A 25901-nucleotide genomic window follows, 5' to 3' on the forward strand; every position below is an offset into this window, starting at 1 on the left:
CATGAGGAGTATCAACTTGGATATGGAGTCAGTTCTGCCTTCTGATTCTAAAGTGAGTATATTAAAGCTTGAGCAGCACCCAGGAGTGTCTGAGCGATGCTTGGATGGTTGGGGGTCCCAGCCCAAGGGTCCCAGACTTCAGAGAGGTTGTCTGTGATTTGCTTAATGAGAGACTTTGAGCAGTGCAACATTCCCCTCCACGGCAGCCGCTGTCCCGCTGACACCTGTGTGAGAGTCATGATCAAGGCGATAACTAGGCAATGACTGGTTCATGGCAGCTCTCCGGATTCACGTCTCTCAGAGCACTGCAGGTGCCCTGCTGGCGCTGGGAGGGTATGATCTGCAGAAGAGAGGCACCACTCCAGTCAAGGTAAGACCTGGCAAACTGTACCCCACCTGCCCCATTGGGGTCTCTGATGGAGGTGTTGAGGAACTTGGCAAGATGAACGAATCTCCACGCTGTGGTGTGTGGAGACCTCTAAGGTCCATTGGGAGGTGCTCGTGTTTCTAGGTCTTCTTCCTTCAGACAGGACTGTATGGTTCCCTCAAAGAGTCAGACATGGAATCTATGACAGAAAACACCTTGTCTCCCACCTAGACCAACCCTTTATGGGATGCCTCCTTTCTCTTTGCCACTAATGGTCTCCCGGCCTCCCCTTGAATACCCCAGTCTCATCTCCCACACAAAGTAACAGCTAATACAAGCCCAGGAATCATGAAGCTCACAGGGGAGAGAGAAGCCCACTGGTTTGGGGGTACTAGGACCTCATCTCTATACATTTAAATATTTCTCCCCTTTCCTTCTGCCTTCTCCTCCATCCTGGTCTTCAGTCTGTTACTGAAACTTACCATGATCTTCTTTCCGATAAACACTGCCCTTTTGGGGTTGGGGGGGGGTGCTCCTCTTGAGATATTCTCAACAACATCTTGGAGATTTTCACAGTAGGAGTGGTGGGTGGTTACTAAGATATTGGGTGTTTGGGTGGGAGTGGGGTCCAGGGAGAGAAGTGAAAGGTAAGGGGGTGGCATCAACTCCTCGTTTGCTGAGTCTGCTCCTGGCTTGCTGTATTTGATCAACTGACTTCAGGAAAGAGGAAGAATTTTCTAGAAGGCAGCAGTATAGCCCTAGCTTTGAATCCTGTCCCACTATTTACTAGCTGTCTGATTTGGGGGCTTGGTTTTGTCATCTGTAAAATGGGAATGGTGATAATACTGCCCTCAAAGGGTGGATGCGAGGATTAAATGTGAACGTGCATGTGAGGGGCTTCACCTGGTGCCCCACTCATAGTAAGAGCCAATAGGCTTCATTACTATCTTTTAAAGATTTTCTTTGCAACAAACTTTAGCTCCCACTGGTCCTCACCCCTAGGCCATTGCTGACTGTCCATCGAGGCTCATCACCAAAGCCCAAGGGAGTCATCAAGATTTCATTCACAACGAGGCCTTTTCCTCACTGAGGCAGCTCCTGCCTAGTTGCGGGTCTGGCTACAAACAGCGTTTTCAGTAAGCAGCACGGGAGACTGAGTCGTCTGCTCAGAGGCCACATCTCACAGGCAGCCTCTCCTCTGAGTCACCATCACCTCCCACAGGGGAAAGGAGAACAAACAACTTTCTGGTTGAAAGGCAAAGCAGGCTTCACTATTCCACTCCCTGAATTTACTGAGAAAGAAGCTAAATTCCCAGAGATCTTCTGAGGTGAGTGTCTTTTCTGAAGATGTCTGTGGGGTCTCAGGAAAGTCTGTGAGGTGCGTTAAATATACCACGTAGGGGATGTACTTCCAGGGTGTTGAGTCAATCTCCCAGTAGGGGGATCCATCTAGCTGGCCTCCTCTTCCCACTCTGAGTTCTGTGGCCCAAAGCACACTTGGAGCTGGAAGAGCTGGATGTGGTGAACTCGTTTCCTGGGGGGCCAGGGCTGGGCTGTTGCTCCCAGACCTGCCAGTAAGCCTGCCTTGGCTGCCAGATATTTCCGGCCTATTAGCTTGCGATTTGCAGCGAACCCAATTCATTCTGGGCGAGGGGAAAGCAGGAGAACAAAGCCTGGGCCGACAGGCCCCACCCACCCCACCTTCCTGTGCAAGGCGGCTGCTCCCTAACCTTTAGTGCTTATTTCCTTATCAGCTAAAGAGCCTGCAAGGAGATAGGAATGCATATGAGAAGGCACCTCCAGAATGTGTTCAGGAGATGAAGCTTTAAGGTTTGATTGAGCAAGCACTGAAAGCCAACCCGACCCGGGCAGTTCCAAGCAGACAGGACCCCTGCAGTCTAGTTACCAGAAGGCCTGGTCCCTGGTTCTAACTTCCTTTGAGCACTGCAGCTTCCAAATGGATGATGTCCTGTTCTCAATTTATTGTATATATTTTTTCCTATCCACTGAGCACGGGATACAGTCAAAGCTTGCATTTTAAATAGAATTTTTCACTCAGTTATGAAGTACTTTTTTTTTTTTAAAATGTCCAGCAAAGATGAGCTCTATCCACTCTGATATGAATATTTCCCCCTTTACACAAATAGGATCCCATGTTGTTTAATAGATTTACTGAACTGCTAATGCATTTACAATACTTCTTGCTTTATCTCTTGCGACTCCTCGCATCCAGATTGTCTTCCGTGTGGTTGCTTCTGAATATGGCAGAGTGATTTAAATGATATATCGTGTCTGAGACCTTTTCCTGTTGAATTTCCTATGACTGAAGAAGTGGAAACCAATGAGAATGTTTTCTTTTTCGCTTGACCTGTGAGCTGCCTTTGTGGAGATATTGTTGAACTCTGAATAGGGAAATAAACTACGTTTTGGTGGGTTGAGAGCCTTTAATACCAAATTTTACAGAAGGTTTGGTGGAGTTCTTGCCTTTCTTCAGGAGGCGAGACTCTAAATAGGAGCCAAGGGAAGTGCTTTGCAGTCTCATCTCCACCAAGCTTCTAAGCGCTTCTGTCGGCTGGACTTTTCTTCTGCCCAGGGTGGGCGACTAAACTCTAGGATTTTCACAGACTTTATTTTCTATAACATGATTCCATTTTCTTTATGGTAGGTTCTGCTCCTCTCCACAGGCCTTCAGTGTCAAGGATTGAAAGCTTTTGACTGATGTTTAGAAATAAGGAAGGCAGAAGGCATTTATATGAAAGGGACAGGGGTGTGTCTTCTGCTACCCTAGCATGGAGACAATGGGCCAAAATTTATCTTCTCATGTCTCATAATGTCTTCTCTTGTTGGGGATCTTGGCTTCTGGATCTGAAACACTTTATTCCACCATTAAAGGGAACAAGGCAACCTCTGCTATGAGGTCTCTTAGAGAGATGGGCCAGTTCCCATCCATCTGTCCATCCATCCATCCATCCATCCATCCATCCATCCATCCATCTATCCGTCCTTTATCCATATGGACATGAACAAGGAGCATTTATTAAGCAGTTACTCTGTGCTAAGTACCACATTGGGGGACAGAAGAAAACATGAAACTTTCCTTAATCTTTAGCTCTCCATTTAGTTGGAGGGAGGCAGCATATATAGTAGTAATGCAGTATATTAAGAACTAATAGAGGTATGTATGAAAGTGTAGACATAACTAAGCAATCCGATATTGTTACATTTAAAAAGCCTTAGAAAATGATACACAGATGTAGGGATGGGGTGGGATATGGAGATCGTCTGTTATTATCCCATCTTTGTATTTGGGTGAAGTGCATGTGTGTTTGTTCTCTAGCCTACATGCTTATGTAAGTTAGGTTCATAAAATAAAGACTTTGTTACCTCTGCCTTCTTCATTCAATATTATAAACATTTGGCGTCTGCACACACACAAACATATAAAACATATGTACACACGTGCATACACAGACATACACACACGTGCAAATATATACATGCACATGCACACATATTCATATACAAGTGCATATATGCGACACATATATAAATCTCTCTATATCTATCAATAGATCAATAGAGAGAGATTTATGTGTGTGTACTCAGTATATACGTGTGTATTTATATATTTCCTTTATATTACTCAAGCTTTTGAGAGAGAGAGAGTCTTTAGGGATCAAAAGCAGGAATTTTGATAAGAGCAATTTCCTAAAATCTATAGCCAGTGTTTTTTCTATGTCAGCCAATAATACCTAAGGGAGAATGTTCTCTTTCCACATTCTCTAAATGTCTGTTTTATGTTTAGCACTAATGGGAATTTACAAGAGAGATTATTTTGAGAGTGCTTTCCCTTAATTCTTTAACAGAGAAGCTAAGAGACATGAAGGGCAAGCTGACTCCATGGGCTGTTAGTTAACTAAAGTCGAAACACACTGCTGGGGCGTTAGGACTGTAGAGACAGGGATGACCAAAAAGCTTTTTCCCCTAAATGTTAATCATACAAAATGGCTTTGCCTCTTTGCATTAGAAACTCAAGACTGGAACTTTTGAAATGTGAGTGTAGGATAGAATGATAGAAAGTCTGTGGTATAGATGGGAGTCTAAGAAGCCCTAGCTGTATCAACCCCTGGGAGGGTTGAGGAATTGGCCATCAACATGATATATTACCACTGTGAGCTGCAGTCATAGGTTATTTATTTTAAGGCATTTTATTCATTTCATAGTACCAGGTAGAAATACAAGATCATTAAGCATTATGATAAAATAAAGCAAAACTAATACAAGGTTGTTTTACTCTGACAGCCAAGGATTTATGACTATGGCTAACAGTATGCTATTTAAGAGTTTTTTATTAGGACCAATAAAATATGTCTTCTAACCTTTCTGATTACAAAAATTCAGAATTTGTAGGAAGATGAGATCTCACCCTGGTTGGAGCACCAGTTTTGAGCCCAGTTTAGACTATACTGAGTGGTTTTAATCTAGCTATTGCTAAACAAACGTGTACTCCGTGTCTCCAGAGATTGGAGAACCAGCTTAATTTCTGAATTCACTAACACAATTGTAAAAGAACCATCAAACTACTTATCTCAAAACTTCTTAAATACATTATATATAGGGACACAAACTGATGTGTTTTCAAATTATAAGCCTACTAATTAACTCTGTACAAGACTAAGAAAAAGAACTTAGAGCTCTGGCTTCTGTTACACTCCAGCTTCTAGCCTCAAACTGGGGTCCACCTTACGTTCTCAGGGATCTGCCAATTCTCCGCCAGGATTGTTTTGTGCTGTTTTTACTTTGTTGACAATGTAAAGCGTTAATATTGACATATTCTGGATCACTGGGGTGGCCGTGTTACCAGGGTGTGGCACCACGTGATTCCAGTGGTCATATTTGCATTTGTGTTTCTGATTTTTTTTGTTGGTTCGATTCTAATGATTATAAGTTAATGGAACAAAAACAGATACAGGCTTGAATGTTGAAGTAAAGGCTAAATGAGGTCAGACCATTCTGTACAAATGAAGATTTCTTTCTCGAGCAAATAGTAAAAAATAGTGAGAGCGTCGAGCATCACAAGGTATACGGTAGGATTGGGTTAACAAGCTGCAGAGACCCTGTCATGGAGGTCACTCCCTAGTCATGTTGCAAGTGGCAGTTTCATTTAGGGAAGACCACATTATGATGTTAAATTCATGTCAATGTGAGTTTTATTCTTTTTTGTTGCTTTATTCCTAATTAACTTATAATTTTCCTTTGATTTTAGAAATAAGTATCAGTTACAAAAATGAGTTTATATCTATATAATGTTTATACATATTTAAGAAGTCCTATGATAAAAACAAATTAGGTTAGCACTGCAGGGTTCTCAATAACTGTTTTCCTTTGTATTACTCAGGTTTGAGCAAAACTATTGTGTTCCTCTCTGATTCCCATATCATCATTTGAAAGATTGGACCCCCCCTACCTGGTGGCTCTGCCCTGGTTCTTAGAAAAGAGTTGCACAGCATCGATGACAAAGACCATTTCAGCAAAGTTGGCTATTCCTCTGTGTCCTGTACTTACCACTGACTTTGTGGTTATGCCCGACATGCACCTCAAAATGCTCAGTTGCACTTGGTTGGCTGTGCTGGTCTTTTAACAGTACTATAGCTGTCAAAGGAGTCCACCGCAGCCCTGACTCGAGAATGGGGCAAGGAAACTCCTCCGCCAGGTACAGGAGAGGGACTGCAGGATCTAAGAGCCACAGGAAGTCACAAGAGGAAGTGGGGCACCAAAGAAAGGCAATCACTGAAATTCACAAAAATCATTGGAACACATATTTGGCAAAGTGCTATTCTCTGCTCCCCAACAATACGGTCTTCTGTTTGTTCTTTTTGGCAGCACAATAAATGTGAGCTTGTCATCAACAGAGGAGATGATCTTGGTAGAGGAGCTGTAGCTGCCTGCCGGGCTGTCGTCTATAACACAGCACAAATCCCCAGCATCACGATGAGGTGGTAGAGAACATCTGTGAACCAGATAGGAAAGGAGACAGGAACAGTTCCACAAAGAGCGAGAACAACACCACAAAGGGGGAACTCAACAAAAGAGTCAACTAGGGCTGTTACGTGAGTTTTCATAAAACTCTGCACATTTTATACAAAGTCAATTTTGTTCATCCTTTGGGCTTTCTTTAGCTCACTTGCATCAGTACAGAGAACTGAACAGACAAACCCAGGTTATGGACCTCTGACAGACAGAATCTGAACTTCTACAATACAGTGATGGTACATTTCTCTGTAGAACTTCCTTTAGAAATGAGAATCTGGGATTGGAGTCTTAAAAAGTTGGTTTACATGATTTCCTGTAATTGTGAGAGCAAAGTCTACAACTGTGAGTTTACTAATAAATAGAACTGTCTTATCCTAGCTCCTCCCTCGCATACTTGCCTCCTCCTCATCATTGAGGTGAGCTCTTCCATCCTAGCTGACATGTTTCTTCCTCTGAGAGGCTCCCCTGGCTGCTATCTAAATCATTTTCACCCACCCGCCTCCATCCCCCTCCTCCCCACTAGGCGGAACTTTAAGGAGTAACTTTCAGTTCTTAAAGACTTTGCTGGGGCCAAAGGTAAACAACTTTTAAAACACACATCTTCCCATTAAAGATATTGCCATGACATTTCCCAGAAGTGTCTCTTTTCCTTACCTGAGAAGCTATAGAGACTTGAGAGTCCCCTGCCTGTAGTGAGGAAAGAGAGAGAAGGCCGAAGGTTTAAGAAAAGATCATGGAAGGAGAAGTCTCAGAGCTGTTTCTAAAACACAAATCTGAAACCTGGCTGTATCCTCCCCTGATTAAACCAACAGACTCCTCATTGCCTTTAGGACAAAGTTTATAGCAGGGTTTACGAAGCCTTCATCTCACACCATTTCCTCCTCTGCTCTTTAAGGCAGGGGTTGTTAAAGTTTCCGGAAAGGGCCAAATAGTAAATATTTGCAGCTAAGGGCCACCTGGCCTTTGTTGCAACTACTTGACCCTGCCGTTGTAGCATGAAAGCAACTGGAGACAAGACCTCGATGAGTGAGGGTGCCTGTGTTCCAATAAAACTTTATAGACACTGAAATCTGAATTTCATACAATTTTTATGTGTCCTGAAATATTGTTCTTTGGACTTTTTTCAACCACATAAAAGGGTAAGAACTGTTCTCAGATTGCAGGCCATGCAAAATCAAGAGGCAGCTGGATTTGGCCCCTGATCCTGATGTGGTAACTGTCCTCTAAGATGTAGCTCCTAAAGGCCCCAGCCTTCCCACAGGCCTTGCTCACCCTTCATGTCATACCACACTTCAGCTCATACTTAAAGATTACCGACAGAAGTCTTCCCTAAGCCCTGGACCAGGTTGAATCCCCCTGCCATATATGCCCGTAGCACCCCGCCTTCCCCCACCCCCATCAATAGTAATCTCCCTTCGCATTTAACATCGCTCTCCTTGCTAGATGATAAGTTCTTGAGGACAGGACCCATGTGGGTCTTTATTTCTGAAACCCAAGTGCCCAGCCCAGACCAAGCCCAGCCCTGGCTGTCAGTAAAGTTTGGTTGACTTGCACTGGTTGTTCCCAATACATTTCATTCTCTGCTATTATTGTTGACCACATGCTCTGTCTGGAAGTTCAGCACCTCCTAATTCCTTGGGGGATTGGAATTTAGGCCACAGATGGAACTTTTCAGAGTAGTTAACAAACCTCAACTCTTTGGTTTGGCATCAACTATTACCCCCTCTCCCCATCACGCCTTCCCTCCCCACCCACCCCTGTGTTGGGAAGACTCCAGTTGCGGGTAAAGGCTGTGTTTACAGGCAGGACTGGTTTGGCAATTTAGTTAACATGCTCAAACTGGCTGTGCCTGTGGACGCAGCCCATAGAGAACTCAGCCATTTGGAAAACAGAGAAACTTACTATGGAGGGAGAGCTCCACAACCAGGACGCCCCCTGTCTGATCTCGGAGGAGACGCTTCCGTTTGTCGCAAGTCTGGAGACCAGGAGAAAAGGAGGGGAGAGGAGGTTGGAAGGTGGGATAAGAAGCAAACACAAGAGAGGAAAGACAAGAGATTTTAAAAAACAAAACAGAACATGTCACAAACTAAATGGAGTCAAGATTCCCCAGTCAACAGATAATTGGTTACCTTATTTTTTTTTATAACCCAGAGAGACATCTTTCATTCCTCCTCTAACTTGGGAAAAAGAAGAAAGCTTTACTTTTCAACTCTTCAGGTTGGAAGATGTCCACCTGAAAGAGGTCATTGGGTGTGGGAGGGAGTGACATAATTTCTTTTGGTAAGAAGTAAGGCTTTTACCTACAGTTACACATCACAGTGATTTGAGAAGTAGACGCTTGCAAAATGTGTTCTGGCTCATTCCTTTCTTTTCTTTTTTGGGGATGAAGATTGGCCCTGAGCTAACATCTGTTGCCAATCTTCTTCTTTTTGCTTGAGGAAGATTGTGACTGAGCTAACATCTGTGCCAATCTTCCTCTATTTTTTGTATCTTGGATGCTGCCACACCATGGCTTGATGAGCGGTATGTAGGTCTGCGCCCGGGATCCAACCTAGTGACCCCCAGGCCCCCAAAGCAGAGCCGGAAAACTTAAGTGCCATGCCATGGGGCCAGACCCTTTCTTTTCTTTTTTAAATGTAGTGTCAACAATTATCCTTTCATCAGCTGTTAAATGTCTCTCTACTCCCTTCCTTTTCTCTATTTGTGCTCATAAATGACCATTTCCTGGTCAAATGAATCAAAAGGAAGAGAGATTATAAGCTTATTTCTAATGGTTACTATAGGCAATGTGAGCAGGTATCCTCCTCAGAAACACCGTGTCCCCCTTCAGCGAAGTCTCTAGTCCAAACAGACCACAGCAGGTAACAGTTTAGGGCTGAACACTTTTAGATCTCCAAAGCGGTGGTGCGCAAACTTGAGCATGCCTCAGAATCACCCAAAGGGCTTGTTAAAGCCCAGATTGCTGGGCCCACTCTGGAGTTTCTGAGTCAGGTGGTTTAGGGGAGGCCTGAGAATTTGCCTCCCTAACAAGTTCTCAGGTGGTGCTTGAGCTGCTGTGGACCACACTTTGGAACCACTGCTCTAAGGAGCAGATTGACAGCAGGTCACAGTGGAAAACTATCTTCACCTGAATTCGCTGCTCATGTTGATTGATTCTGCAGCAACTTCTTGGTGGGGGATGCAGAGGGGAAACTGACCCCTCACCCCCACCGCAGCATGAGCTACACTAAACAGGTCTGTGAAGCCAGACCGCCACCGCTGGGCCTTTCCTCTCTCTCGGTCAGATCAGCTGTGACCGGGTGTCGGGAATTTCTGTAGCTTCTCTCTGGTCCATCTCCAGTCCCAGAGATGGACCCTCAGGCTGGCCAATCAAGGGCTAAAAATACCCACCTTTTGACTTTCATCCAGAGCCCGTTGCTACCACCTAGATTTTGAATTTTCCTTGTGCTTTTTCAAAGCACTTTCATATCTGTTATCACTTTCATTTTAGTTAACATTGCTCCCTGAAGAGAGAAGGGCCTCCTTCACTTATCACCACTCTATCTTTAAAGGTGAGAAAACCAGTTTCCTGAGGTTAAGCAACCTGTGCCAGACTGTGTAGCTTGTTTTGGTGGCAGGGTGGACAAAGCCTGGAACGTCTGCCCCCATGCTCAGTGCCTTTTCCTCTAGAATGTCCTCAGCACACACCTACACTGGTCTGGTTACAGTTTCCCAGCTAAAAATACAGCATCTCAAATACCGGCCCCCCTTGCCCCACCCCCTTGGGTAACATTCTCCTTCCAGAAAGAGGTGGCTCACCACTGGACAGGATAGCTTCTCACTGTCACAGATGAACGTCTCGCAGTGTAACCAAACCTTGGAGAGTTTGGGGATGTTCTGGAACCGGAAGGCATTGAATTGGAAGGTCGCCCTGTGCTCTTTCCCATTCTCATACACGATGACTGTTTCATCCGTGGGGCAGCTGAAGCAGAGAGGGGTGCAGGGAGGGGTGGGGAGGAGAAAGTGTCACCTTATGAACTCCAGCAAGGTCTTCTGAGGCAAGTTCACAGACAACAACACTGCCCTGGGCTTTCATACAGCATGTTGTCTTTCAAAGGACTTTGACTGGCAGCACCTCACTTAGCCTCAGGACTTGAGGTCAAATTGAGGAGCTGAAATGGGTGTGGTCGTCCCCATTCTATAGACAGGGTACAGCAGCTGGAGAGCGACTTATGAGAAACCACACACCTGGTAAGTCACCACACCTCTGTCCCGAAGAAGTCAAATCCCTGAGACAAAGCCCTCTGAAGGACTGGGACGTGTACAGACTCCCAGTTTGTGTATGAACTAAAGATAGCAGTGCTGGGAACAGCACTTCTCAAAGTGCTGCCACAGCCACCTAAGTCCAGGTCACACCCAAAACTTTTCTCTGTGTGTATCGTGAGGTTTTGCCACTGGGAATTTAAATTTACATTATACTATTTAAATTCTATATGTTTTATATTAAATAATTACTTTGTAAAAATGTGTAAAATGTATAAAAATTTTTAATGTAAGCACAGAAAAAATGGCTGGAAGGATACCATCTAAATGTTAAAACTGGCTATTGTGGGGTGGTGGCATTACGAAGAGTTTTTGTTTTCTTCTTTGTATCTTTGTGTGTTTCTCAAATTCTCTATAATGAGAACATAATATTTGAGAAGTTCCAAAGTCCCAAAGGTAATGATTGCAATAAAAGAAAAAATGATGACTCAGATGGGCATTTGTTAAAGACAGCAGTTCTCACCTGGGGGCCATTTTGTCCCCCAGGAGACATTTGGCACTGTAGTTGTCATGACTGTCATTGAGGGAAAGAGATACTGATGTCTGGTGAGTAGAGGCCAAGGATGCTACACTACATTGTACGATGCACAGGACGGTCCCCACGACAAAGAACGATCCAGCCCAAAATGTCAATGGTGTTGAGACTGAAAATCCCTGTTTAAGCAAAATACTCTTTAGTTTACCAAACACATACTCATTTCTTATTTAAATACCAGACGTTCAACCAGGTGTTGGGAACAGACATAATCATTCTTGGGAACTTACAGCGAGGCCCACACGAGTGTGGGGGCTTGCTGTCTGCAGGTGAGAAGGAGCACCAGAGTCTGTCCTCTGTGGAATAAGCTCTATGGGTCCAAAAGCTTAAGACCAGTGGGCAGCACCATAGTGGACCTCAGTGTTACCACCCCTCCTGGAATGTCTCTTTGACTCTGTTGTCAATACAACTCAATACACACACTGGAGAGTTGTCCGGTTACCACAGAGAGCTTTCAAGATGTACCTTCTCCAGCCTCATTCTATCAGAACCGGACATTAGGGGCCCAATTAGAGGCAGGACTGAAGGAATGTCATCTCTGAGAGTTAGTGAGTGAAATAAGGAGAGAACTCTGTGCCTCATATCTGGACCAGGGGTGAAAAGCTGGCTCTGTTTGTGGTGGCCTCTGAGCAGGGACAGAGCTGAGGGCATTTTCCAAGTTACGAAACAAAACTCTTGGAGGATCATTTGGTCAATCAACCTGAGATCCTTGGATGAACTCAAGAAGTGAGTCCTTAAAATAGCTCCTTGCAGCTGGAGTGCCAAGGCCTGGTGTCAGCCAATGGTAAACAATGTAAGCAGAGCTTTGTCGGGGGCTGGGAGGAGGCAAATCATGGGCAGTCCTAGATGCCTTGGCACCGCTGCCTCTTGGCGCTGGCTGTGGCATTTTTCCCTTCATGACAGATGTCTCTGGATGGATTGCCCACAGGGTGGTTTTCACATGGTCGCCACAGGGGTCTCCTTCCCCTCATAGGATCAAAATTCCTACTAATATATCTATTCTAATCTCTCCAGGCTGTCTTGAAAACTAGATTTTCCTCCAAAAGGGCACAATGTGAACTGAAAGCATCTGGGAGATTGTGGGAGTGGACTTTTAATTCTCCCCTTTGGCACTGGTCTTGGCACATGCCTCTCCAGTCTCAAGGGGTCATTTCCACTAGGCAGAATGTGGAAATAGGCCATGGCTCCTTTAGTTGGTCTGTGCTTAAATGCAGATACCCTGGGTTCGCCGGGGGGACCTTCTGATGTGGTAGGTTTACAGGGTGCCTGCATGTGTAACAGGCACCCTGGGTAAGTCCTGTGCACACTAGAATTTGAGGACAGCCTGTAGGGACTACCCCAAAGCCACAAGCATTGCTTTTCCTGCTCTATTACACATCGGTCAGTTGAGCAACAGCACCAGAACTTTCTGCTGGGAGATGATTCCACTGTGTGGCTGAAGTCTTTGTCCCCATGTGGCCTTTATTTGGAGAGGTTCCCAATGTAATTTCAGGTCTCTGTAGGCCAAAAATTTATTTCAGAATCTCCCTGAAACCATTTGATTGTGTCATCGTCAACAGAACCTAAATAAATCATTCAAGGACAGATGTGAAATAAGCATCCAAACTAAGCTCCCATCTGTGCAGGGAGCTTTGCTGGGTTGCTTAGATGTGGCTCTACTGGCTTGTCCTACCCACGTCACTCAGGAAATAATGCTGCCTGCGTTTGAACCCCAGATCTTCCATCCTCATACTAGCTCTAGACTTTGAGCAAGTTTCTGAACCTGTCTGTGCCTCAGTTGGCTCATCTATACAATAGTAATTAATATACTGCCTACTTTATAGGGCATTTAATGAAATTTAAATGTTAATTTTGTAAAGCCCCTATGAAGAGCAACGTGTCATGTTGTAAGTGCTGTGTAAGTGTTTGTTAAATAAAAATAAGTAAAGATCCAAAGTGACTTCACCTTTGTTATCTAATTATCTTTGTCCCTGGCCCCAGGGTTTCTTTAGCCCTGATGGATTCTGGTGATCACTTGGGCACAAGGGCCTGCTTTGGTTTGGGGAATGGCCTCTTCCGTGTTCGCTGTGCATTGGGTGGACGATGCCTGCGTCTCTAGTACAGCTCCATCTCTCCTCTGTTTTCCAAAGTTCTAATTCTAAGTGCTTCTAGACCATTCTTATCTCAAACTCAGCATGTCATCCTTGAACTCAAGGAGAAACCAAACTCCTTTATCCAGAAAGCTCCTTCCCCAGCAGCCCTCAACAATTCCTCACCTTCAGAATCCACAGATTCAACAATACAGAGCCATCTTTGTCACATATTCCTCAGACTTCTCGTCTTGGCCTTCCTTCCACCGCATAGTCAAATGGTTGCTAAAATCCTATGGCTTCTCCCTCCCTTGGATGACCTCTCCCCTCACTTGGCTATACTTCACTTCAGGTCTTATCATTTTTGGCTCTAGCTACTGCAGCATCTAATCTGATCTTCCCACTGTCCACATACTGTTTCTAAATCGTCCTTTGTATGACTTCCAGAATCACCATTCTGTTGTGCAATTCCAATAAGTCAGTCTCCTCAAAAATTTCAAGAGCTCCCTATTATTTACTGAATTAATAATAAAAACAATGATATTATTTCAATCAATAGGATACTGAGTAGGTACTACGTGCTAAGCTTTTTGCATGGATTATCTAATTTAGTCCTCACCAGGATTCTGGTGTCAGACTGACTGGATTTGAATCCACTTCCCCCAAAACACACAGATACACACACTAACTATGTGACGTTACTTAACCCCTCCTGTGGCTCAGTTTCCTCATCTGGAAAATGGTGATGATAGTAATAATACCTACTTATTGTAAGGTAAGTGAGTTCATATATGATAAAGCTCTCAGAACAGTACCTGGTATCTAGAAAGCACTATATCGTTTCCCAGTATCGGTACTCAGCCTGGAAGCACAGGAGATGGCGCCCATCCCCAAGAGGCTCTGCGTCTTCCTCTCAAGCTCCCCCAAGCCAGACTAGCCCTGGATGTACCTGGCCCCACCTCTTAGCCCTGTGCTCCAGAGAGTGGTACCTACCCCTTGTTGATCAGCTGCCACTGCAAAGGATACATGAAATCAGCTGAGGGTGTGGCCCAACAGCTGTTCAAAACCACTTTAAACCTGCAAATGAAACAAAACACATCACTTTGAGCCAGAGAGTTGTAGGAAGCATCTGGTGATTAAAAAGTCACTCAACTGGTCTTTTTTTCTTTTCTTTGTATTTAAAGATATAAACATGAAGGAAATGTACTTACCTAATGCTTAACCCTTTGGCTTCTACCCCTGCAAACAGATCTGAACCAATTTCAGATGTCTCCAAGACAAAAGGGGCTTCTTTCTTGATGGAGAACTTGGCATTCTTGGGAAGGAAATTGACATTGGGCATTATGACCTCTTAGATTGAGTACTTGGGTCTGACAGGAGCAGATAAATTGGGATGGGGTGGGGGTGGGAATCAATCCAAAGGCACAGGCACATGAGACCACAGTGAGGCCCTCCAGGACCAGAGAAACTATACTTCCTAGGATGCTGGTGCCATCTTAGAAGAGATGAGGACATCCCATGGCTGGATTTGCTGGTCACAGTGAGACACATACTGTATGTCTCATCTATGCCAATCAGGAACAAGATCTTGCTGATGGAAAAAAAGTAGAATCCGGGAATTCTGAAGCACTGTGCTTTACTGAATCACCCAAAGGCATGGGGACCAAACACATGCAACCCCACTTTGCCCTTGCTCCTCTACTATCTGCCCGAGCAGATTCCAGCCTGGGTTGGAAAGTTTATGAGCTTATTCCCAGTACAGTTAACAACAATGACAATAACAACAACTTATCCATCATCCACTATGTGTCAGGCCCTGCTTTCTCTGTTGGGATAGTCTCTATGTCAGGATGTTCTGTCTACTGAGATATACCAATGAACAAAGCAAAGATCTCTGTCTCCAACCACCTGACATTCTAGCAGGGGAGACAGACGATAGACAATAGGTAAAAGAATTACATGGTTAGGATAGAATATAGTACATTATGTAGGAAAACTGTAAAAAATGTAGAGCAGGTTAAGGAGGATTGGGAGTGTGAAGAGTAACAAGTTGAGGTTTTAAATACAACGGTTGGGGAGGTCTCATTGAGGATGTGACATTTGAGGCAAGCCTTGAGAGAGGAGAGGAAGGGGGCCGTGCGGACACCCAGGGAAGAATGCTTCAGCCAAGACAAAAGCCCTGGGGTCAGAGTGTGCCTGGCAGGACAGCAAGGAGGCCAGTGTGTTGGAGCATGAGAGAGCAAAGGGGGAGGTGGGCGGAGGTGGGGTGGGAGGGCAGGAGATGAAGTTAGAGGGGCTGTGAGGGTGCGTGCAGAAGACTGTGACTTCAACTCTAAATGCAATAGGGAGTCATCGCCACAATTTGCGAGCAGGAATGGCAGCCTTGGGTCATTGGCCTGGTGTGTGTGGTCTTCACCTGCCATCTTCACCAGGCAGGTGGGGGTGAGTTATTAGGAATAATTACAGGGTTTGCAGTTGACTTACCCAAAGGAGGCTGATTTCTCCATTCTTTGAGTCTTGCATTCACTCAACTCTAGTAACGACCTTTAACTACTCTCCAAGGTTAGCCTCCAGAGACAAGAGCATCATGATGGAAGGGTAAGGATCCTGGGCTAATCCTAGCTCCCACCACTAATGTGGGATACACTACAGGCAAGTCAGTCTTTTGGGCCTCAGTTTCTCCATCTGCAAAATGGGAATAACTTTTACCTTCGTCTGCCTTGCAGAAATGTTTTTATAATGGTGATTTTATGTAATAGAAAAATAAAGCTTAGACCAGATACTGGTTAAAAGATTGTTTCATGGACTTGGAGATTTACAGAACTGCCATAGGTAGACAGTGGCAGCAAGGATATCTAGCTAAAAAGGACTTTAACTCCCTAAGGGTCAAATTCAGAGAAGCAGCTGAGAGGACTCAGAATCAAATTCTAGTGCCTCTTACACTATTTTACTGATTGCAGGTCCAGCCAGGGCTCCCAGCCTCAGTGACCTAGAAATCAATTGTTTTCTTCCCATCTGTCAGCCCTCTGCACCGTTTAAATGGTTGTAATAATTAAACAATAATGTTCTTAATCATAAGTGATTTACTAGCTTAATATGCAGGTTGAAGTGGCAGATTTACAGAGGTTTTTAATATTCCTTATTGTTTTTTGAGATTTATTATATTTAAAGAGACTGTTTCCAAATGTGGGGCCCAACCTGGGGACCACAATGCTGTCCTCAGTCTAGCCAGAGGTGTTTCTCCCAGCTCCATCTCCCAGGGACCAGCCAGCAGAAAATTGGAACATTGGAATAATGTCTCTGCTCACAGAGGAACCTGACTGATTACGCTACAAAGTAGAGAACAGAATCTGCACCATTAATTCAATTTCTGAAATAAAAAACACCTTTAATGGTCAGTTTCTCCACTTTCCACTCAACAGCTAAAGCCAAGCTCAGCGTGATTTTCCCCTAATTTCTTTATAATAGAACAATTAGGAACCTCTTTCCAGATAGCTTCACTCTCCAATACCCAGACAGTTTGTTTTGGCATCCTTGGAAACATTGAAACGCCACATAATGAGTAGTAACTCATTCATCTAATGGGATGGAAGAGCCCCTTGAAAAATCGTGCCATCTAGTCCCTTCATCTGACCAAAAGGTTGAGTCACAACCAGCTAGTGACACAAGTTAGGATGCATATATCTAGTTTAACAGCAGTTCATGTGAGAAAGATCTGGGGGTTGCTTTTGCTCACAAGCTCAATGTGAGATAGTGGTGGAAGAAAACTGCCCCAAAGCTAATATTATCCTAGACCATGTTCTTAGAGTCTTCCAGAACCCAGAAGCTCACCTCTGACCTGCATTGGTCTGACAAGGTCCAGAATACAACATTTCAATTCTGGGCTCCACTTGCTACTAGGGGCATTGACAAAGTGGATCACACTCAGAGAAGAGTGATTAGGATGATGTGTGGACCACAAACAGTGGCAAGATATTTAGCTTGGGAAGGAAAAGCTTGAGACATTTGAAGGACTGTCAGCAGCAGCATCACAGGCTATTATTTCAGAAGACAGAACAGGACCGATGGGCTGGAGTTCAGGGTGTCGGATTTCATACGCTCATCTAAAATGAGAAGGCCTAACTTGCTATTGTCCTTGGAAGAAGTGGTGAGCCTACCACTGAGCAGTCTCGCAGAAGAGTTTTGGGCTTTGGGTGGAAGGTCAAGGTTAATCACCTCTGAGGTTTGTTCTGACTCTGAATGTCGTGTTGATCTCTATTGCTTGCATTTGTTCCATCCCAAGCTTTTTCATTTGCTTCTGTGTAACTAGGAGGAATGGTGAGTACCATTTCAATTGAATAAAAGTCAACCTAATCCCACACTGGCATTGATGCTCAACCTTATAAAGGTAACAATGCTGGTGTCAGGAGCTCTCAGGGTTTCCACTTTAAATGAAGTCAAAGGCTACAACCATGAGAATGACTACTTTCTGAGGCACTTATCTTGTGCCAGACATTGTGCAAAGTGCATCATAAGAATTATTTCATTTAATCTTCATAACAAATTTGTCAGGTATGTACTATTACTATTATTACCCTTGTTTAACAAATGCACAGGTGGAGTCCCAGGGAGGTTACCTTACTTGCCCAAGGTCACACAACTAGTAAATGGTGGAATCAGGCTTCAAACCAACGGTCTGATGTCAAGGCCTATTTTCTTAACTATAATGCTAGTCTACTTCTGCAAGTTGACCACCTTCCCTTAGTTTGGATGGGGAGTCAAAACAACTTTTTCCCAAGAGTACCAACCATGGGCCATTGGTAGAAGTGAGTGGGAGTGGGTAGAGAGAGAAGAGAGGAAGCATGCTGAGTAGAACCAGTGGTTTTGGAGTCCAGCATTTGGAGCTCTTGGAATCCTAAGCAATTAGCAGTGCATTGATTCCATTGTGCAATCTAGGGCACAGTTCCGTCTCTAGTAATTTGATGCAAATATATGCAGGGAGCAGTGGTTGCTTCAGAAATGCACAAGAATGCTCTCAAAGTGGAAGAAAGGGGGAGAAGAAAAATACCAAAAGCGTGGGTCAGACATAGGAAACCATGTCCATGGTGGGAATGTTAATCAGTACAAAGTCTCTGTTGTAACATCAGAGCCCCATCTCTGCCGAGGTCGTTTGTTCTGTATGGGTCTTGGTGGGCCCCAGGGGAGGCTTTATCCTTGTTTCTAGAACAGTTCAAGGAAACATCCTGTTACGTCTGTCTGTCTAGCCCAGAGGATGGCCTGGGTGATGCTGAGAACATGCCTCAATTTTTGTTTTGTTTTTTCTTAAAAAAGTGCTAAGATTTGATATTTATGTCTGAAACTTAGCCCAACACGTCTGATGATGGGTTACGATTTTTGAAAATCGTGGTGCCTCTCCATTTCCAGCTGTTGTAAAATCTTCGAAGCATCTTATCTATAATTTTATCTGGTTGAAACAACAATCATGCTCTTCTAGACAGGGGCTTAGCAGTAAAGAGAGCCTGTCATCAGGATGTCCCCTGAGACTGTTGTCAATTCATGAAGCCTATTTTCCTTTATGGACAAACTTTATCAGTTGCTACAGTGGTTTGGCCGTCCTTTCATCACTCTAGCGGTCCACACTGTATGAACCCCTCTGATTATAGGTCAAGAGGCTGTATGGTATTCCTTTTCTCAGGACTTAATGACTAGTTGTGTGTGGCCAGGGGCAGATCTAGGTTTTGTGAGACTTTAAAGCTTAAATATTTAGAGAGCCCTCTTTAATTAAAAGAATCAAAATTTTGAATACAAAATTAGACAGAGGGCCGTGAAAGGGGCCTGTGCAAGAGAAGTTTCATGAAACTTAAGCTTCATTCGCTTCATAGGAAATATGCCTCAGAAACCAATGTCAGGAGATCTGTGTTCCAGACTGGGTACTGCTCCAAGCCACCTGTGGGATCTTGGCCTTTTAGATCATTTCCTCATTGGGCTTTAGATCCTCATTTGTGAAATGGACTAGGTTATTCTAGGATCCCTTCTAGCTCTCACCTTCTGAGTTCAGCAGGGTTAATAGCTTCTAGGGAGCCAGTAAGGCAAGTTCAAAGACTTCAAGGTCAGTGGAGTTCCAAGTAAAAGAGTGGTTTCCTTTGTGAAATGAATGGGTTGGACATAATGGCCTCTAAGGATATCTTCCAGTTCTAACGTTCCATGTAAAGCTTTCTATTTCTGCCTGTGTCTTCCTAGAGCCAGCTGGGCTAGGGTCACTATGTGTATGCCTCTTCTCTGGAAGCCACAGGTTTAAAAAACAAAGCACCCCTTCTAAACAGGAGGGCAGCCAGGCTAATGGCCACTGCATATTTGGTTTTTCTGGAGCACTTTATTTTGAGAGAGATAATGTGTGCCTTTAACTTTTATGTCAATAAAGGTAACATGTCCAGATTAGACAATGAGGAAACCCACTGACCGAAGAGGTTTGGAGACCAAAGAACTAGGCAGCAGCGGCCAACCACAACCTCTCTGCTTAGCCTTGTCCCAGGCAGGAAGCTCACTCTGTGCCAGATGTTTTAACAAGAGCTAGATCCTAAATATAAATCTCTGGGGTGGGTTGTTGTGGAAACTAATCTTGATTAAGAGTTAGATGTTGGCTGTCTCACTGTCTATTGACCTTCAGCAACTCAGAGGATTCCTCTTGTCTCAATTTTCTCATCTGTAAAATGGGAAGGTTGACCTTTTTTCTCTGTAGCATCTTTTAGCTCTTCCATCCAGTCTATGAACCTGCATCTAGTCTTTAAGGAGCTTAAAGCCAGACCAAAGCTTACATCTCAACTTGAATTCAAGAATAGGCCTCTTCATAGAGCTTAGAGAAGAGCAAATCCCAAGGAAGCATCCCATCCTCTCCTGGAAAGGCCACAGGGCAGTAATGAGAACCTAGAGACCACTTACAGTGTAGAAGTTGAGAGACAATTGGCTTTCAAATGTGCCCATGCTCCCATTCTTCACGTGAACAGTGGCCACTCTGAAAAGGGGAGAGAATTTTGCATAAGGACTGAAACATGCCTGATTGACAGGGACTGCAGAACACGCACAAAGCAGCCAGCCCTCCACTCTCAGAGCAACTTACCTCTGGTCAAAGGCAGCCTGGTTCACCAAATAGGTGGAGTGGTAGGTGCAGGAGAAAGAGTAGTTCACAGGCTGGTTCTTTACAATCACTGTGCTGTCATTGGAAACAATGTGGCTGTAGAAGTGGTAGATGGGGGGCTTGTACTGGAGAAAGAAAGAAGGCAGTTAGGGTGGGCCTGTACCCCCAAGAGAATGAGGATTCTGGGAAAAGTGATTGAAGATGGCTCAGAACAAAACCCAATGGGGAGACTTGAATGCCTGCCATTGGCAGTAACACTCACTCTTTTTGTCTATGGGTGGCCTGATAATTTTTGTAAAGAGTTCTTGAGTTTGTTCAACTAAGATTGTTTAAGATAATCTAGGTTGAATGTTGTACGCTTAAAAATAAATCCTTATACCCACTAGGCTTCTGACCAAAATAGACTGGCTCAGAAATCTCTATTTCCCAACATCAACTTTTTATCCATTTTTTCTATCCAAGTAATCTTATGTGAATAACTTCACCCATCTTCCATTTCTAGAACATTACTTTCTAGTTCTTTGCTCTTTCCTTCTTCTAGTCGTGACATGATTTCTGAGACCCTTTCCTCTGACATGTTGGGCTCTAAAAATCACAGAACATTAGAGTCAGAAGAGATCTTGAACATTCACTTGAGAAGTAATCCATTTAAACCCACACAGATGATTTCTAGTTCACTTTACCAGGATACTCAAAGACAAGATGTTGTTGTTAATTATGCCTATGACTCTTCCCACTAAATCAATGAATCCTTGTGGGGCCTGTGGGGACCTGAAATTGGCCACCCCAAGATATGTCTCTTTGGCATCAGGATTATTTGAGGCTGATTGCTTTTGATAAACTGGGACAGGGAAGGAGGCTCTGAGGAATGAACTTGCCCTTTATTAGGACACTTAGATTTGTAAAGTAAATCTCTGTCTGTAAAGGTGCCTCCCTCTCTGTACCAGGAAGAAGAAAGGAGATGACTTTGTCTCTAGAAACTCTTAATCAATACCAAAGGCAAGGACTTAAAATCTGCATTTTATTGTGCTTGTCTGGTAACCTCCTGTAACTGACTTCCCTCCCCCTCCCAACTTTGGCATTTCTTAAGGATTAAGCATCTTTCCTTAGGCTAGGAACCGATTGCTGCGCTCACCTGTGACCGCCCAGCTCCAGACAATCGACTTGCCTCCGGCTACGCCCTCTGAGACAGCAGACCACTACCTGCTGTGTCCATCAAGCACTGTGCTTACAGGGCAATCTTGTGACTATTCTGGGAGGGACATTTCAATCACATGTGAAACACCCTGTTTGGGGGTATATAACCACTCTGTGCACCCCACTTCTTCGGTGCCCTTTCTTCCTTCTTGAAGAAAGGCCCCGGGCCATGGTTCCTCATAAAGCTTTGTTTAATTTTCTCTTGCTATTCTGTCTCATGTGAATTTAATTCGTTCTCCAGCCAGACGAACCCACATTTGGGAAGAGGAAATGTCTTCCTCCCCTACAGGTCTTTAGGAGGAGGTGGTGGTCCTGGGAGCTCTTTACTTTCATCTTCTGAGATGCAGTAGACCTACAGTCTTCTGCAGTCAAGGCAGTAGGAATGCTAGACATCAGCCCTGGGGTCAGAACTAACCTCGCTTGGTGACTACATTGTTACTGGTTCTGTGGCCACAGACTAGTGACTTTATTGGGATGTCTCAGATTTCTCTTCTGTCACACAAGGATACTAGGCAAGAAAATGTCTGTGGTTCCTTCTAATTCTGATTACCTGTCTTGAATACTTCACAAGACCAAATTATGAATTGGGTTATGCTTTGGTCCCTCTTTTAAATCCCTTCCAAACGCGCTTCCTCACCACTTCAAAGGCTCGGGCAGAGGCTGGCTTGCGCATCCACCCGAGCAGGATGGCAGCCTGTGAACTGCTTCCAAGTGAGGTGGAAGTAGGGTGGGTACTTTGCTATACACACAGAAGGTGGCCTAGCTGGCTCTGGCAACAAATTAGGAGAATAAGATTCAGAGCCAAGAGTCACTTCAACCAGGCAGAAGAGAAGAATTTAAGCAACACATCCTAGGAAATTTGGGACTCAGGATAGACTCTTAAAAGGAAAATGGTGAATTCTGAATCCTTTTGAGGGTGGCCGGCAGACGTCTCATTCTGAGGTGTTGCCTCATTTTAGCAACTCTTCAGTGTGCGGCCTGGACTTACCTCAGACTGGGTTCCACAATAGGACTTGTTTTTAGGCGACAAATCTGGGATTACAAATTGGTAGTAACCTCCTTCATGAACCCCGTTGTAACACACTCCTCCGAGCGCCAGCTGATGCACTTCCCATCCGTAGGGACACTCAGGGATTTTGGTGATGATGGTTTTGGGATAACAAAACACAAGAATGACATCTAGAAAGAGGATATACATGGTTTGAAATCAGATATGGTAAAACATTAATCTACATGTGATGAGCTCCAGCCACACCTAAAGATGCAAAGCAGTTGGTTAAAAATACCTTCCCTGCTATTCCTTACGAGCTGTGATGAAAGTTTTCCCCAAATTTCAGTCATTGAAGTTCCACTTTTGCAGTTTTGGATACATTTGTGTAATATCTGCACTATACTTAATATGTATTCAAAATTGGGCCACTTTTAAACTCTAACCTATTTTAAGGAGTGTAGCTGTGAAATCAGAATGGATGGATTGGAGATATCATAAATATATAGTTTTTTTTAATCCCATGAAAATGGACACATAACTTAAAATAAAAAAATGTCCATTTCATGCCCAACACTGTGAAATAGCAGTTTATGGCAGGACAGAAATTCAACAATCAAATAGAAAAAACCTGGAAATTTTATCTTTATCTCTCTCCCTCTCTATGTCTGTCTCTCTATCCATCTATCTAGCATTCTTTAATTTTAAAAAGTCTGTTTATCCAATACATTTTTACTTCCTGTGGAAAAAGTCCGCCAGGCATCGGGGAGCTTCAGGGCTTCTCCTTGGCTGCATTATTGCATTTTCATAACAATACAAGCGCAGAGCTCTGCGTTTTGCAAAGGAGAAGCTTCAGGAAACTTTCCTTTCCAGGAAAACGGACTCGCACCAGCGCATACCTGCTTTATTAGGAGTGCATGTTCTTGCCGAGGCTTCCGCAAAGACGGCCAACAGGACAAAGGCCCTCGTCACCATTGCTTCTCAGAACCCGGTCCTTGCCAGGCGGCCAACCCAAGCTGGCCAAATGTTCACAGTCCTGCTAGGGCCCCAGCCCCGGGCATTCTAGGTCAGAAACACGAGTGAGAAATTAAAATCAAGGGCGAGAACAAAGCAGCATACACAGTCCTGAGGGGAATTTCCAAGGGAGATGGATAATGCCAGCCCCTGTTCCTAATGGTTCCTCGTCTGCCCTGAGAGGCAAAAAGCAGGACTCATACCCCTGGAAGCGTCAATGACACATGCGGTTGCTCATGTTCCCAACTGTCTCATTCTCTCCGGACTGTGGATCCTGCCTCCCAGAAGCTCCCTAAATCTCCAGCCCCAGTCCTAGCTGACTTTATATAGGCCGAGGGTGTAAAAGAAACCGGCTCCAGATAAATCACAATGAACACGCATTATCCACTCTGGGGAGAATAAAAGGAGACTTTACACAATAATCCGATGGGAAGCTCAGTTACGGCCAATTGAGTCTAATTTCTTTTACTTCACAGAGTTGGAAAAACTGTTTTTTTAACCGCTTCAACCAAGATTGGGATAAAAAGTTGAATTTTTTACCCCTCGTACAAAAAGTGACTCTGATTGGAGGCAAACTAATTTCTGCGCGGTTCCAGGTGATAATGTTCTTTCTTGATGTTTTGCTTTCTTTGCTTTATTTCTTGGTTTCTTACTTTCACAAGTAGGCCGTCTAAACTTTGAACTCAAGGAGACCCAAGTCCAGCCGTGCTACACCTGACACTCAAACAAAACTAGGCTGTGTGTGTTAATGCAAACATGTTGAAGATTTTTTCTCTTTTATGAGAAACTCTGGACTTCCAGAGTTTCATCCTGAATTTCATCTAGAGCTTCATCCTGAGATATAACTTTAGATCATAGACCCCCGAGGCTTCTAAAGTTTCCTTAGTCTTCCAGAGCAATAATATTAGATGAAGAAACCTAGAAAGGCAATCTTATGGGTCAATCCTTAGTCAGCTAATGAGATGCCACCAAAAACAACAGATTAAATGCAGCTCCTGGGAAGTTTCCAAATATATTACCTGGGAATTTTTAGCACCTAGAAATTTAAGAATCAAAAACATGGGTTTCTTTTAGTTTTTGTTTTTAGAGGAAACAGACCCTTTTATCAATCAACTGAGAGCATATTGTACAGAAGTCACTACATTAAGCTTTTCAGGAGATAAACGTAAGAAGTGTAGAAAATTATCCTGTCTTGCAGGAGTTTATAATGTAACTGAGAAGGTAAATGATCTATCCACAATGACTCAGAGTTAGATCGCCGAGTTAAGTCGCTGTTCTGTTACTTGCCATATTTCCTTAGTTTTAAGATACATATTCTTTCCTCCAAATGCATGTAATTTAATGTTTCAGAAACACCGAGATACGTCTTATAAGCAATATGCATACATAGTATGGTAGTTTCCTCAAAACTTATTGTTAAACCGATGGTATGTCTTACAATGACGGTGTTTAAGAATTGAGGAAATAGCCATGTGGCAAACCATTAAATATTTCTGTGATTCAATTACCTTCTCTGTGAATGGAAGCCATAGTCCTGGGCTCACCTCAAAGCGGGGGAGAGCAATGATGTGAAGGCTCTTGTCAACCGTAAAGTACTAGATAAGTAAATAGGGTACATGAAAAGACAACTAACCATTTCTGGCAAATGTTATGTGCCCCTGAGTTGTTTTTCTTTTCCACAAAGGAAAGTACCACAAAGTGTTGCAGTGCAGATTCATGCAACAGGAGACATGCCTATATTGTATAACACACAGGCAATATACTTTATGGATAAAGACCAAATGGGTTGGGGCCAGCCCGGTGGCGCAGCAGTTAAGTTCTTACGTTTTGCTTCAGCGGCCCAGGTGCGGACACGGCACTGCTTGGCAAGCCACGCTGTGGCAGGTGTCCCACACATAAAGTAGAGGAAGATGGGCACGGATGTTAGCTCAGGGCCAGTCTTCCTTAGCAAAAAGAGGAGGATTGGCAGCAGATGTTAGCTCATTGCTAATCTTCCTCAAAAATAAAAATAAAAATAAAAAATAATAAGAAGAAAAGACCAAATGGGTTGAAGAGGGGAGGAGGAGGGAACACACTAATTTATTGTTATATACACTTGGATCAAGTTTAGTGTGGCCTAGAAACATCGGCAAGTTTATACTGATCTTCATAGATCATTACAGGCATTACTTCCTGAGCAGGGAAAAGGCACTTGAATCTCACAAGTATGTGTGAATTCTCTGAGTTTCTCTTTCCTAGGGCTTAGCACTAACTCTGCTTCTTTCTCCCTTCTTTTTCTTAAA

At 43.9% G+C, this 25901-nt stretch overlaps 2 protein-coding genes across 4 annotated transcripts in view; one reads left to right on the plus strand and one right to left on the minus strand.

Annotated features, from left to right (window-relative positions):
* LOC100068630 (guanylate cyclase 2G-like) overlaps positions 1–11129 on the plus strand; it is a 58962-nt gene extending 47833 nt beyond the window's left edge. The window contains 3 exon segments of the mRNA XM_070228183.1: positions 279–370; positions 1590–1695; positions 6251–11129. Of these exon segments, the coding sequence (XP_070084284.1) occupies positions 279–370; positions 1590–1694 (197 nt within the window). The 3' untranslated portion in view covers position 1695; positions 6251–11129.
* Positions 4540–25184, minus strand: TECTB (tectorin beta). Of its 3 annotated transcripts, none has more exons than XM_070220507.1 (11): positions 25128–25184; positions 23505–23667; positions 22606–22796; positions 20403–20545; positions 20225–20327; positions 14518–14621; positions 14300–14383; positions 10199–10361; positions 8303–8375; positions 7055–7087; positions 4540–6377 (listed from the first exon to the last, which is right to left on the minus strand). In XM_070220507.1, the coding sequence occupies exons 2-11, from the start codon at positions 23578–23580 to the stop codon at positions 6328–6330; spliced, it is 1020 nt and encodes a 339-aa protein (XP_070076608.1). In that variant the 5' UTR covers positions 23581–23667; positions 25128–25184; the 3' UTR covers positions 4540–6327. The 3 variants fall into 3 exon arrangements, with proteins under 3 accessions (XP_070076608.1, XP_023495165.1, XP_070076604.1); XM_023639397.2 differs by lacking the exon at positions 25128–25184 and adding an exon at positions 23823–23921 and having other exon boundaries at positions 20225–20297; XM_070220503.1 differs by lacking the exon at positions 25128–25184 and adding an exon at positions 23823–23921.
* Positions 25185–25901: the final 717 nt, after the last annotated feature.

Source organism: Equus caballus, chromosome 1 (genome assembly GCF_041296265.1).
Source record: "Equus caballus isolate H_3958 breed thoroughbred chromosome 1, TB-T2T, whole genome shotgun sequence".
NCBI classification, from domain to species: Eukaryota; Metazoa; Chordata; class Mammalia; order Perissodactyla; family Equidae; genus Equus; species Equus caballus.